This window comes from Thalassophryne amazonica, chromosome 13 (assembly GCF_902500255.1).
Source record: "Thalassophryne amazonica chromosome 13, fThaAma1.1, whole genome shotgun sequence".
Classification (NCBI taxonomy): Eukaryota; Metazoa; Chordata; class Actinopteri; order Batrachoidiformes; family Batrachoididae; genus Thalassophryne; species Thalassophryne amazonica.
Window position 1 is genome coordinate 90,845,094 of NC_047115.1, and position 14,784 is coordinate 90,859,877.

At 42.5% G+C, this 14,784-nt stretch overlaps 1 protein-coding gene across 1 annotated transcript in view; it reads left to right on the top strand.

Moving 5' to 3' along the window:
* The window catches only part of LOC117523180 (WD repeat-containing protein 11-like), a 378,317-nt gene that overhangs the window by 211,602 nt on the left and 151,931 nt on the right, over positions 1–14,784 (top strand). The window contains 1 exon segment of the mRNA XM_034184623.1: positions 2,787–2,934. Within this exon segment, the coding sequence (XP_034040514.1) occupies positions 2,787–2,934 (148 nt within the window).

The following is a 14,784-nucleotide window of genomic DNA, read 5'->3' on the forward strand; positions in this document are numbered from 1 at the left end:
CTGACACTAAACCACAACAGATCATATAACAAATGAGAAGAACAAAATAAACAAGTGGTAAACAATGAAAACACAAACTGGCTGAACAAAACAACAACGGAACTGGACAATGACTAAAGTATAAAAGTAGCAAAGAAACAAAGTGACAAAGCAAAATAGAACATAGAAGAAACACATGATGAAAATAAACAACTACTAAATCAAACCGGGAACAGAAAGTGCAGCAAAGAAAGGGGCAGAAAAAGGGATCAAAGCCTGGATCAGGGCCGGGCATAACACTTACATCATGAAGGGCATCCAAAATAAATCTTGTGCCAAATCAATATGCAGATCCATGCCAGATCTGCTGTGGTGACTCTGAGCAAAATAGGAGCGAAACATGGCCAAAATTCGGCGTTCCAACAGGACAGTGGTTCTGTTGGCTACATTAGGCAGTAAGTGCCAATTAATTAATTATTGTTAATATTATTGTTGTTGTTGTTGATTATTATTATTATTAGTAGTAGTAGTAGTGTTATAATATACTCCAAACAAGCAAAAATGACAAAATTCTTTTCTGACATTGTCCAGGGGAAATAATTATACTTTTGTCTGTAGTTGACGTTAGTGATCTCGTAAGCACAGCTACTTCTAAACCGTTTCATGGAATTTAAGAAAACTTCAGAAATGGTAACACACCATGTGAAGATAAATCCTTTCTAACACCTTACATGTACAGTTGTTGCTGAGTTGCTTGTTTTAATTAACACTCATATTCCTCAGTACACTGTTCTATTATGATCCCCATAATCCAGAAAAACTGCAAAAACAGGATGAAACTGCTTATTCTGCCATGCCTTCTATCAGGCTGTCTTATAAAGTGCAGATATGGCAACTGGCTGACTTAAAAAAAAGTGCATATCTGGCATTCTGCTCAAAAACAAAAGTAAAGCTGCGGCCGTCTGCATTCTCCACCAGGGCCGCATCAAACTCTGCTTTTGCTTCAGATTTTTACCCTGATGGAGCACAATCAAATCAAAGTCATTAGGACTACCCCTTTAGAGGTGTTTTAACACAGTTAAAGCTGTTAACACGACAAACACCCAGAAGTGACCACGTAATGATACTGATTTGGTGAATCAGGATGAAAGTTTTGAACAGCTTGAAAATTTCACCTAGATTTCAAAACTGGTGCAGAAGATGGCCGTATCTACTGTGTATACCAAGTTTGTCCAAGATTAACAAAAGATGGATCACGGAGTTACTGAGATGCTTCAGAACGCACCTCGATTAGCTATTCAGGATGAAACGAGAAGGAACGACGCCCTGTGGAATAGGGTTATAAACAAGATTTGGTTAAAAGTTGGTGAAATTGTTACATTTAAGTTTTGTGACCTGCTAGATGTAGGGAACAAAAAAAAAGACAGTTTTTGTACATTTTGAAATAGGCAGTGCTCAGTGGATAGTCTGGGTTATTCATCAAAGGCACTGAAATCTGCATCTGGGTCTGCAGGTGCTTCCAAGCTTGTAGAAATATTCCAGTGGGTTTGATGGCAAGATTAGTGCTCCAGCAATTGTGAAAATATTTAATCCAGCGTAAAAACCACTTGAGGGTGGCAACAGGCAATTTATATCAGCCCTGCAGCAATATACACTGAGTGTGCTTGACCCAGTCCTGAGATGGGACTCTTTGTCCCACTGCGGGAGTGTGCACTCTGACTGTATGTCTGATGTGTTCTGTAGTTTCTCTCATACACTGAATGCAGACATCCACAGCACTATTTACAGGTGTGAGAAATACACTTAATGACTGTGGCACTTCCACCCTGTATGTCATACAGTCAAAAACTGTACGAGGTCTGTCAATAAAGTAACGGTCCTTTTTATTTTTTTCAAAAACTATATGGATTTCATTCATATGTTTTTATGTCAGACATGCTTGAACCCTCGTGCGCATGCGTGAGTTTTTCCACGCCAGGACAAGTTTGGACATGTCCAGCTCTCCAAAATTTCTCTGATACTTACTGGACTGGTAAGCATTGAAAGCCGAGATAGGCATGTCCAAAGTCCTCTGACATGCCGAAACAGAGGTGTTCCTTTGTCTCGCTTCCAAAGCGAATCGGGCTTTACGCGCGAAGCCTCCGCGCGGCTTTCCATGACAAAATCTCTTGTTAAAAGTGAAATCTGCCGGAAAATGACTGATGTCCAGCTCTTGTGATAACCAGAGAAAGAGCACATGACGGTCTCGTATCCACAGAGCCATCTGTTTAGAAATGGTCCGGTGGCTTGTGCCGCGTCGTCGCAGCTTGGAGCGTGGCGCGCCGAGCGTCCTTAAAGGGGTCCTTAAAGCTGTAGTAACAGTCCTTATTCTCTGTGAAGCCCGTAAAATTTTCACCAAAAGCCAGATAAATTTTTCGAATGGTTTCCAGGTGCCAGTCTCTAACAGCTTCTGAAAAAATTCTGATGGAAAAAAAGTCATTTTCATTCCGCCATTTCCAGACAATGAAAATCCGACGAGGGGGTGGGACCACTCCTTCCCAAGGCGTGCTCACAGGCGAATGACGTAACCGACAGGCGTGGAAAAACTCACGCATGCGCACGAGGGTTCAAGCATGTCTGACGTAAAAACATATGAATGAAATCCATATAGTTTTTGAAAAAAATAAAAAGGACTGTTACTTTATTGACAGACCTCGTATGAACAAAAAGGGACAACATAAATCTGTGGAGTAATGATGAGAAAATGACAAAGCAATGGCTCAATGGTGAGTTTAATGGTGAGTTCTCTGTGTGATTTGTCTTCTCAGTCTCCTGCAGGATGCAGAGAGTAAGTCAGAAACCAGCCAGGCCATTTCAGCCAGGGAGCATTTTGTATTCACAGACACAGACGGACAGGTCTACCACATCACTGTCGAGGGCAACACCGTCAAAGATGGTGCTCGAATTCCTCCTGATGTGAGTGCACAGCCTGTGCTTCTATCATTCTCCTTCATAAACCACACACAAATCTCTGTCTGTGGGCACTGGCTTCACACAGATGGACACCGCTGCCTTGTCTTCTGGTTTTCTTTCTGTGTGCCTTTTATCACTCTCTCCACTGTTACTTTTAGGTACACTCTCACCACTGTAACGCTGACATCACATCTCACTGATATTTGTCGCTCACTAAAGATGATCATTTGTTATGTGTCGGACGCAGCCCGGAGAACCGACCAGCGTTTGAAGGACCCAGTATAAAATAAGCAGAGCACGGTACAAAGGATAACAGGGTTTAATAAACATAACAGTGATGTGAAAAAATACAAACAAATAAGTGCGCGGTCTGGCGTGGCGGATTTGCGGTGTGCTCCCAGCAGCACAAAACGGTCCGGAGCCAGAACCAGTTCGGACCCAAGGACCCCGCCGACACCCCCCAGGTGGCCGCGACAAACCGAGTCTGTGAAAGAAGAAATCATCATGTGAGTCTACACTCAACACACAGAGAGAACGCTCAAAGGTGCACAAACAGCAAACACTTCCTGGCTTAATTACTAATCAGCTTCCCACCCTGCAGGCATAGAACACCCTGTTCACAAAACTCCACTGCAGTGGAAGCTGATTAAACGACTACATACAGCTCAATATAATAAGGTGTGAGGGACACCACATTTACTGACTGTATAAATGTTAGTCACAAAATCTAACGTACCTCAGGAAGTATGCTGACGAGCGTGAGACCTCACCCCCTCCTCTTTCACAGACCATGCATCAAACCTGGACGTTCTCTGCATCCACTGATGATGAGATGGCTCTCGAGACGACGATCTCACCCGTCTGGTCACAAGGTCGAGTCTCTGGCAAATACACACTGTGTACTCCAGTCTTAAATGCCACCATGTTCCAATCCATGCAGATGCACCACAGCTGTGAGTCCTGACGAGCCGCAGGTGATCAGGGTGAGGTCCTGATAAACTCAGCTACACAGCCACTCAGTCCCAAATGCGCACCACCTGGAAGGAAAACCAAAAGACAGAAACAAAAGACACACAAAAGCCAGCCAGGCACGCCAGCCACAACAGCACCCCACCCTCACGGGAAGCCTCCCGGCGACCACACAAACCTGGCCCAGGAGAAACACCCCCCTCCAGGGACCATGGCTGGAAACCGTATCTGTATTCGTCTTCCAACAGAATCTTCATTTAACAGAACGGTTGATGTCTTCTCCTCTGGCTGCATCTTTGCCTTTGTTTCTGTCAGTCACTTAGCACAGGTGTGGCCAGGAGTTCTTAAACCTGTGCGGTCAGCCTTTGTCCAACCATGTTCAGTCTGATTAGTCATAAAACAAAAAAGACAAACATAAACAACCAAACCACCCCCCCCTCCCCAGGGGACCGTTCCATCAAACCCCGGGAAGGGGAGAAAAGAAAAACCCAAACTTAAGCTTGCAAATAAAAACGCTAACACCCCCCCCCCCCCCCCCAACGACATGTAGGGACCAACACCCCCCAGAGGACATCCCGCCAGCTCCAGGAGTAATAACCACAGCCGAGGTCCCTCTGGGATCCAACGTCACCCACGGGGACTCCCAGCGCCTCCCAGAGGACCATTCCATCAACCCCAGGAGACGCCTCCCCTCATGACCAACGGACCCAGCCCCGGCCGTCTATGGCTAGATGGACCCACAGCCCTTTCCCCCCCAGAGGACACCACAGTCACACCCTGAGGGCAGAAACTGGGGGGAAAAACAAAAGGAAAGAAAAAAAAAACATGCAAACAAAACAACCCCAACCCCACCCCCTTGGCGCAGTGGAAACTGGAAGCCGTCCAGCGTCACCAACCGTGACTATACCCCAGAAGCCAACCGGGAGGAGTGGAACAGCGGTTATGGCAGACGGCACAAAACAGCGCCACTCCTCCGACTTCCAAACCAGCCACCAGCTGCGGGTATATCCCACTGCCCCAAACCTCAGCCACGCCGATGGCTGAAGCCGGAGGTGGAACAGGGAATCAACAAACAAACCCCCCCCCCCCCCCCCCAGGTGCAGAGGTTACCTGGGAAACACCCAGCATAACCAAACTGCACCACTCCAGCAACGCCACCAACCTACGGCTCACACGGCTGGAGCCAGAGGAGAAGAGAGGGAATAAAAAGAAAATACCCCAAACCTCCCTCCCTCCCCTCCCGGGTGCAGAGGTTACCTGGGAAACGCCCAGCATAACCAAACTGCACCACTCCAGCAACGCCGACTCTACGGCTCACCCGGCTGGAGTCAGAGGAGAAGAGAGGGCATAACAAAAAACAAAACAAAAAAAAGAAAAAAGAAAAAACAACCCAATTACCCCCCCATCACCCCCCAGGGGACCGTCCCATCAAACCCTGGGAGGTGAAACTAAAAGAAATAAAAAGAAAGACTAACAGACTAACATAAAGTTGCTTGGGTCCTTTTTTTTTGCTCCAAACAGGCTGCAGGGTCACAACCCCAGACACTAATAGTGAAAAAAAAAAAAAAAATCCCACACAAAAACCAACTCAAAAAACACCCACAAGAAATGAACCAACACAAAACTAATCAGTGGTTTATACCGTCAAGCTCAAACAAATCGAACACACCTGTTCCAACTTAAGAGCTTAACGGTAATGTGACTCAGTCACCACAAGAGGGAGCCAGAGTGCTAAAAATGAAAAACTCCCTTTGGTGACAGAGAAAACAAACGAGCTGCTTTTCTGTGCGCAGCTGTGTGCAACACACAACCAAAAATGTGATTCAACTAAATAACACCGGAGCTGACACAACAGACGCAGTAGCTATCATTACCCGGGGAAACGGGGCTACGACTGTAACACAGGAAGCACCGCGACCCGTGCCACAGAGCTCCGCCGTGCGCGTTCACCCATTACAGACCCACTCCTGCAGCTCCCGTTTAAACCTCTTATCCGGTCGAAGTGTGACGCGAAGCCGTCGCCAGTCACGCTCCACCACGACCCACGATAAGGCACAAACACAGGAAACGCTGCATGAGCGCTCAAATCAGTATTCAGTAATGGGTTCTCCAACGCGCACCATCCGGGCGGAGAGCACCCGCAACTGATCCGGATAACTTCTGAACGTCTGCCGCCGCCTTCCCGGCGCGTTACCGTCTCTGCTACCGCTGGGTCCGTGATGTTTGGCCAGAGACTACTGTTATGTGTCGGACGCAGCCCGGAGAACCGACCAGCGTTTGAAGGACCCAGTATGAAATAAGCAGAGCACGGTACAAAGGATAACAGAGTTTAATAAACATAACAGTGATGTGAAAAAATACAAACAAATAAGTGCGCGGTCTGGCGTGGCGGATTTCGGTGCGCTCCCAGCAGCGCTAACGGTCCGGAGCCAGAACCAGTTCAGACCCAAGGACCCCGCCGACACCCCCCAGGTGGCCGCGACAAACCGAGTCTGTGAAAGAAGAAATCATCATGTGAGTCTACACTCAACACACAGAGAGACCACTCAAAGGTGTACAAACAGCAAACACTTCCTGGCTTAATTGCAAATCAGCTTCCCACCCTGCAGGCATAGAACACCCTGTTCACAAAACTCCACTGCAGTGGAAGCTGATTTAAATGACCAACATACAGCTCAATATAATAAGGTGTGAGGGACACCACATTTACTGACTGTATAAATGTTAGTCACAAAATCTAACGTACCTCAGGAAGTGTGGTGACGAGCGTGAGACCTCCCCCCTCCTCTTTCACAGACCATGCATCAAACCTGGACGTTCTCTGCATCCACTGATGATGAGATGGCTCTCGAGACGACGATCTCACCCGTCTGGTCACAAGGTCGAGTCTCTGGCAAATACACACTGTGTACTCCAGTCTTAAATGCCACCATGTTCCAATCCATGTAGATGCACCACAGCTGTGAGTCCTGACGAGCCTCAGGTGATCAGGGTGAGGTCCTGATAAACTCAGCTACACAGCCACTCAGTCCCAAATGCGCACCACCTGGAAGGAAAACCAAAAGACAGAAACAAAAGACACACAAAAGCCAGCCAGGCACGCCAGCCACAACATCATTTCCCATTTTATCACATGTCCCATTGTTTTTCTTTTGTCTGGCTTCTTTTGTCCTTCTCCTACATTCTCTGTTTATGTCTCTTATAAGAAGGTAATGTTTGAAAATGTCTTTGTGAACTGCTCAAACATCCATGAAATCTTCACTCTCTGAGGTCCGTCCATGGAACATTTTAAAATGGACCTTTCTATGAGATGATATTGTCATGATTTGGGTTTTGCCAGCTTTTATTTCTTGGCTTTGTGTTTTTCAGTTACAGTAGTGTTCAGAATAATAGTAGTGCTATGTGACTAAAAATGGTAAATGGACTGCATTTATATATCTCTTTTCCATCTGCATCAGATGCTCAAAGTGCTATATATATATATATATATATATATATATATATATATATATATATATATATATATATATATATATATATATATATATATATATATATATATATATATATATATATAATGCTCATGTGCTGCATATCAAAATGTTGAGAACAGTGTCAGCTTTCAGAATATGTTTCACATAATTGTCCAGAACACTGTATTGAAAAATAATTTGGCTCTAAAGCAGAAACAATGAAATGCATTTTTAGAAAATTTGATATTTCTTATTTGAAAATACACATTTATATATGGACGAAGTGATTGGTGCTAAAAATGGGTTCAACAATGTCTTTGGCTCGCTAAAGTAGTCTTATATCAAAAACATGCTTCCAACCCCAATTCCAATGAAGTTGGGATGTTGTGTAAAATGTAAAAAAAAAAAAAAAAAAAAACCAGTATGCAATGATTTGCAAATCCTCTTCAACCTATATTCAATTGAATACACCACAAAGACAATATATTTAATGTTCAAACCGATAAAGTTTGTTTTTGTGCAAATATTTGCTCATTTTGAAATGGATGCCTGCAACACGTTTCAAAAAAGCTGGGACAGTGGTATGTTTCCCACTGTGTTACATCACCTTTCCTTCTAACAACACTAATTGTTGAAGCCTTGTAGGTGGAATTCTTTCCCATTCTTGCTTGATGTACGACTTCAGTTGTTCAACAGTCCGTTGTCATATTTTATGCTTCATCATGCGCCACACATTTTCAATGGGTGACAGGTCTGGACGCCAGGCAGGCCAGTCGAGTACCTGCACTCTTTTACTATGAAGCCATACTGTTGTAACACGTGCAGAATGTGGCTTGGCATTGTCTTGTTGAACTTTGCACTGGTAGCAATCGGGATGGTCTTTTTTCCTCTTTTGTCCGGAGGACATGACGTCCCTGATTTCCAAAAACAATTTGAAATGTGGACTCATCAGAGCACAGCACACTTTTCCACTTTGCATCTGTCCATTTCAAATGAGCTCGGGCCCAGAGAAGGTGGCAGCGTGTCTGGATGTTGTTGATGTATGGCTTTCACTTTGCATGGTAGAGTTTTAACTTGCACTTGTAGATGTAGCGACAAACTGTGTTAACTGACAATGGTTTTCTTAAGTGTTCCTAAGCCCACGCAGTAAGATGCTTTACACAGTGATGTTGGTTTTTAATGCAGTGCTGCCTGAGGGATCGAAGATCACGGGCATTCAGCGTTGGTTTTCGGCTTTGCTGCTTACGTGTAGAAAGTTCTCCAGATTCTCTGAATTTTCTGATTTATATTATGGACTGTAGATGATGGAATCCCTTATTTCCTTGCAATTGAACATTGAGAAACATTGGTCTTAACTGTTGGACTATTGTTTCACGCAGTTCACAAAGTGGTGATCCTCACCCCATCTTTGCTTGTGAACGGCTGAGCCTTTTGGGGATGCTCCTTTTATACCCAATCATGACACTCATCTGTTTCCAATTAACCTGTTCACCTGTGGAATGTTCCAAACAGGTGATCTTTGAGCATTCATCAACTTTCCCAGTCTTTTGTTGCCCCTGTCCCAGCTTTTTTGAAATGTGTTGCAGGCATCCATTTCAAAATGAGCAGATATTTGAACAAAAACAAAAAAGTCTATCAGTTTGAACATTAAATATCTTGTCTTTGTGGTGTATTCAATTGAATATAGGTTGAAGAGGATTTGCAAATCGTATTCTGTTTTTATTTACATTTCACACAATATCCCAACTTCATTGGAACTGGGGTTGTATTTAAGCTGTTTTGACTGTGTTGTAATTACCAGGCATGTGAAAAATCGACAAATTCACAGATTTCTGCGGATCTTGTGACCAAAATGGCCACCCCTGGGATTTGTGCAAATCTGTTTAATTCCTCCCCAGGTTATGTCCCCCCTGGACATTCCCTCCCTTGGTCATATACTTTTTAAGATAAGGTCTTGAGGGTATTAAAATTACATTTTGGGCCAGATTGACAAAAGGTTTGCATGTCTAAAAATGTGCGTGAACACCATTGCACCTGCACATACACCTGCATGCTGAGTTACTAACAGTGTGCAAGGAGATTGCATTTGTCAAATGTACAAAATCATGCATATTGCCAATTTAGTGCAATTTGTGGTTTGTTCACCCGAGTGCAAAAAATTGTAGGAGGGAACATATGGGTGCTGGTTGTGTGTGAATTTTGTGAGTTTGAAACTTTATTCACATTACCTGATTGCGCTTAACAAATTGCTCCCCAGGTATGCTGTTGCAGTGCAGATGCTGCACAGAACGGAAAGAATCATTTGTTGTAAGGAGCTGGCATATTTAATTATATTCTGTGGTTCTTTCTTTAAGAATACATGTTTCTGTGTGTAACATGTAGACCATAAATGGCCACACATGTCAGAATCTGTGTGGGACATCATGGCACTGTGCAAAAGATGCCCCACACAAGCAAACATATGAAAACAATATCCTATTTCAGACATTTAATTCTTGTTCCATCCATGGTATTTTTGACAAACTGGTGAATAACTGAAGTGTGGTGAACATACTGTATGTGTCAATTAAACATCTGAAATAGATTTGATTTTTGTTTTGTTCATTCCCAACGTGAGTTCATGTGAAAGGAAGTGCAAGGCGCACACTGCAAGTGACTGTACTCCTGATCTCCCATTACCAGAAGACAACAGAAGGAATCACAGCAAGGGGTTATTTAAAAGAAGGTCACAGCTGGATTTGAGGAAATTCTTGTTTAAAATGAGAGTGGTGGAAACACAGAACAGCCTGTCAGAAGATGTAGTAAAAACAGAGTTTTAAATCTAGATTAGAGCAACATTGGAGAGGTAATGAAAATATTTACCTGGGTTGTCTTCCATGTACTGTATGTTATATTTGGATAAAGCGGTGCCTTGCATCTGCATCCAGTAACTCAAGTGGCGGATTGAAATTTATTTTGCGTTTATGGGCATTAACACGAGCCAAATACTCATTTACATACTGCTGTCTACATGACATTATGACCCGCTATTACTCTTACTGTCTCCACTCCAACATGCAAATGTTTGTTTTGTCCATGCAATTTGGTGCTACTTATCTGGGATCTTAGTAAATCACGCCTTTTGAGTTTAAATGTTTTTACTCCGAGATATTAATGCTCCTGTTTTTACTGTGGATGTGGGTTCTTTATTCGTAGGATTAATATTCTGTTGCTGATTTTTTTCCCAACTTTGTGAAAAGGTTGGACCTTTTGGAAAGACACCATTAAGTTGTTCTGGATAAGATGAGAGCTTTCTTGTAGTACTACTTTTTGTAAAAATGCACAATCCCTAAGTGTCAAAGAGAATGGACAGGTGATTGTTCACACTTCAGTAGAACTGACTGCTGTTTTCTGAGGTCACAGCTGAACAGCAAAGTTCAACATTTCAACTCCTTGAAGGTCAAAATAAACACTGTTGGTTTTAGACCAACAGTTTAGTTCACCATGTAGGAAGAGTCATCCCACTCTCCAGTTCCTCTGTGTGTGTGTGTGTGTGTGTGTGTGTGTGTGTGTGTGTGTGTGTGTGTGTGTGTGTGTGGCTGCAGAACGAAATGAGGCCAGTATATTGTACAACACGGTAATGAACTGCAGCCATCAAAGTGAAGCTTTTTCAGATAAATTATGAAGCTTCTAGTCTTCCCAACTTAAATCTTTTCCCAAAGAACACATAACTCTGAATGTGTCGCCTCTGTCTCATCAGTTTGTCCCAGATAATATTTTGTGCTTTTTTGTTGTTTCATGTGATGCTCAGGGGAAGACAAAGAGCTGTTGAATTTACCTGTAAAGTATGTAAAACAGTATGTCAGCATTTCATTTTTCTTAACAGCAAAATGCTGGTAAACAGAAATGTCTTCAGGCAAATACTGAAGACAAGTATTTTACTTGTCTTCACTGGAGGTGATGGTCTAAGTGGTTAAGGTGTTAGGCTTGAGTCCAGAAGATCATGGGTTCAAATCCCCGCCTGACTGGAAAAACACTAAGGGCCCTTGGCAAGGTTTTTAATCCCCTATTGCTCCCGGTGTGTAGTGAGCGCCTTGTATGGCAGCACCCTGACATCGGGATGAATGTGAGGCTTAATTGTAAAGCGCTTTGAGCGTCTGATGCAGATGGAAAAGCGCTATATAAATGCAGTCCATTTACCATTTATTTACCATTTACTTGTCGAACTACAATGCAGTGACAATACAGTAACAACAGCAAAATGATGAATTATCAATCAAAAATGGACAAAGTCTGGAATAATGAGACAAATGTATCTTTCTTGGAGTGAGTTTTTCTTCCATCCATCCATTTTATATACCTGCTTACTCCATTTAAGAGCCACGACCCCAGTCATAGGGCATGAAATGGGTGAAACCCTGGACAGGATGTCAGTATATCGCAGGGCAGTATTTCTTCATGATAGTTAAAGGTGTATATCTGAATTATATACAAGTAGTGTATAGTAGATTGAGAATGTGTGAAAATATGTATCTGGATTATTTTCATAGTTACTCACTTTACACAACAGAAAGTACTCTTATACCTCTTGTATAATATGGACTTTGCCTGTTGTCCTGGTGGATTGAGATGAATCCATGTATTGGTGGTAGCATTTATTGGGTTTCTCCACTACTAATGAACAATCTGAGTTTTGCTGGATTAGTACAGAGGGTCACAGGACTAAAATTTTCAAAAAAGTACTCTTTCAAACTGGAAAAACTAATGAGAATATGTCAAGAGCTGCTGTCATTTTCCGTTTTATACCTGCAGAAGAATGTATAAAGGCACTGGTGATAAATCTGTTCTACTTAATGTTCTACATAATAAGAGTTTGAATGTCAAAGCAGCTCCTGACTGTGAAAAACTGACGTCATTTATCAAATACGAACACTGGACAGCTAACAGCCAAGCCATCAAAACAGTCCGGAGGGAAATAGTAGGTTAGTGTGGCTTAATATGGTCACTTTGCATGTTCAGTCACTTTTAAGATTACGGTTTTGTTTTTTTACTTATTTTTGACTTAATCAAAGAGGCTGCAGTTACCATAACAGAGTCTGAGGTACATTTTTGTGTGTCTATCCAAAACAAAAGTAGTCCTACCATGAGCATAGAATTGAATGATTTCCCGTGCTGAACTTGTGAATCTCAGTCTGGGTTTGTGCGAGTTAAAATCTGTCAATTCATTTGATAGTGTCTGTTTAAATTATTGTGACATTTATATCTGAAAGCAACACTTTGTTACATTTGCTTTTAGGCTTCTCCTGCAGGTAAGTAGGTAAGTCCCTTCAGCTGCTTCCTTGTTTTGGGGTTTCCACAGCAGATCAGAGGTAAATCTGTCTGATTCCCTTCCTGACACAGTTCCACTTTACATGGAGAATGGGCAGAGGTGGGGTTTGAACTGGGAACCATCAGCATTCAGAACAACAGCTGGGCCACCACCACCACCCCTGTCCCAGGCTCCTCCTACAGGTATAAGGCATAGTTCTCCTTTTGAACATCGGCATAAATGCAGGTCTTGTAGCACGTCGGACACGCACGTCGGACACACACATCACACACCGCAGTTGCGCATATGTGTATTTACACCGTCCTGCATTTCACCTGTGTTTGTGTTGCATCACTGTTCAGTATGTCCACGTCAGTTCTGATAAGGGCTTTTATTCCACACTCTGTGTCCACTGTCACCATTTGATGGATGTGATATTTTACAGGTCACAGTTAGTTTGGGCTTTTGTGTGTGTGCGCGCATGTGTGCGTATGTGTACATGTGTAGGTTCTTGTTGTGGTTGTTGGTTGGTTGTTATACACTGGCTGATAACGATCATCTGATGGCACTTCCCTGAAAGCACACCTTGTATCGAACATTTTATAATAAACAAACAAAAATATAAACATGTAAATATACGCAGACTCACATCACCATTTTCTTTGTAAAGTTATTTTTATAATCCATATCCTGTATGTCATATTGCTCCTTGTGGGTGCTCCTCAAGAGTAGAAACTTATGTCATATAACCAGACAGCGATTGTGTGAGTTTTTTCAATCACTGAAATGTTTTTTTTTTTTTTTTTTTTTTTTAACTCGTGTATGCTTTTCATCACTTTTACATCTTGTACAGTCGCAGAAAGTCCAGCAAAAGGTGTTAATTGTATAGTGTTACTGGTATGATATCAAAATGACAAAACAAACTGTTATTAGTTAGTGTCATTGTTAGTGTCAGTTTTTATTATTGGATCAAGGAATCGGTTTGGTGAATAAATCAAGTGGCATTTGGTTGTTCCATCATAAAAGCTCAGCAGACCAGATCCTCATTCTTGCTTCCAGCTTCAGTCCCTGTTTCTTATAAACCTTACAGATACCGGTAGCCACTGTTCACCTTTTCTAAAATCACCCATTGTTTCTGGCTTCTTCATTACCCTTGCCCCAACAATTTCACCAAAAAAAAGCACAAATGCTGAACTCATTCTACCTGTGAACACGTCCGGGTGAAATCTTTCCTCCAGTGACCTTGCATCAGTCACAATTTTCATGCCCCAGCAGCTCTGTTTCAGTTATTATGTGAAGTAAATGGGAACAAGAGGAACTGAAGAAAGTGTCAATCTTTTTCATTGAGCTGTATATCAAAATTCCAATTGCGTTCCGGAAGGGCCGATTGTATCATCAAGGAGTTGACTGTGAGGTCATCTCTTGACAGCACACATGGTGACAGCAGAGCTTCACCTGGAACCTTCAAAATGTACTGCTACAGCGACTGCAGGTTCCCTGCATAAATATTTGCATACCCCAAAGGATCCCTTGTCTTTTATGGATGATATAAGCGCTTTATGTCTCTGTCAGGAAACCCAAAGAAACTTCCCTCAAAAGTTTTGTCGTGTCATTCGATGAAAACCCAGTGAAGGTGAGCTGCCACTTGATGTCTTCACATCAGCCCTCTCTGCCTGATGGCGCTGCCTACTTAAGCTCAGCAGTGTCATGCATCTTTACCACTTTTCTGCCACAGATATTTTTATTCACATTCAAGGATAAAAGATGAGATGCTGGAGGGTAAGATGTGTTATATCCATTGGAACCAATGTTTCTTTGGCTTGATATATGTATTTATGACAGATAAAAAATAGTTTTGATAGAATATTTTGATATCTGTAATAGAAATTAGCTCACATCCATGCATTTATATAATTTATTTTAATTTAGAGTAATGTGTTTTCTGTGTGGTCTGTATGAAGCTGAAATTCAGAGCAGCACAGGTGACCTTGATGTTTGTTCAGTGTGAACCAAAAGGATCATAAATACTAATAAGAGTATTAGGGGTCTATACCAAGTCATGTATTATCAACAAACAGGTATAAGATGTTCGGTACATGTCCTGTCCCTGTATTTTTGATATAT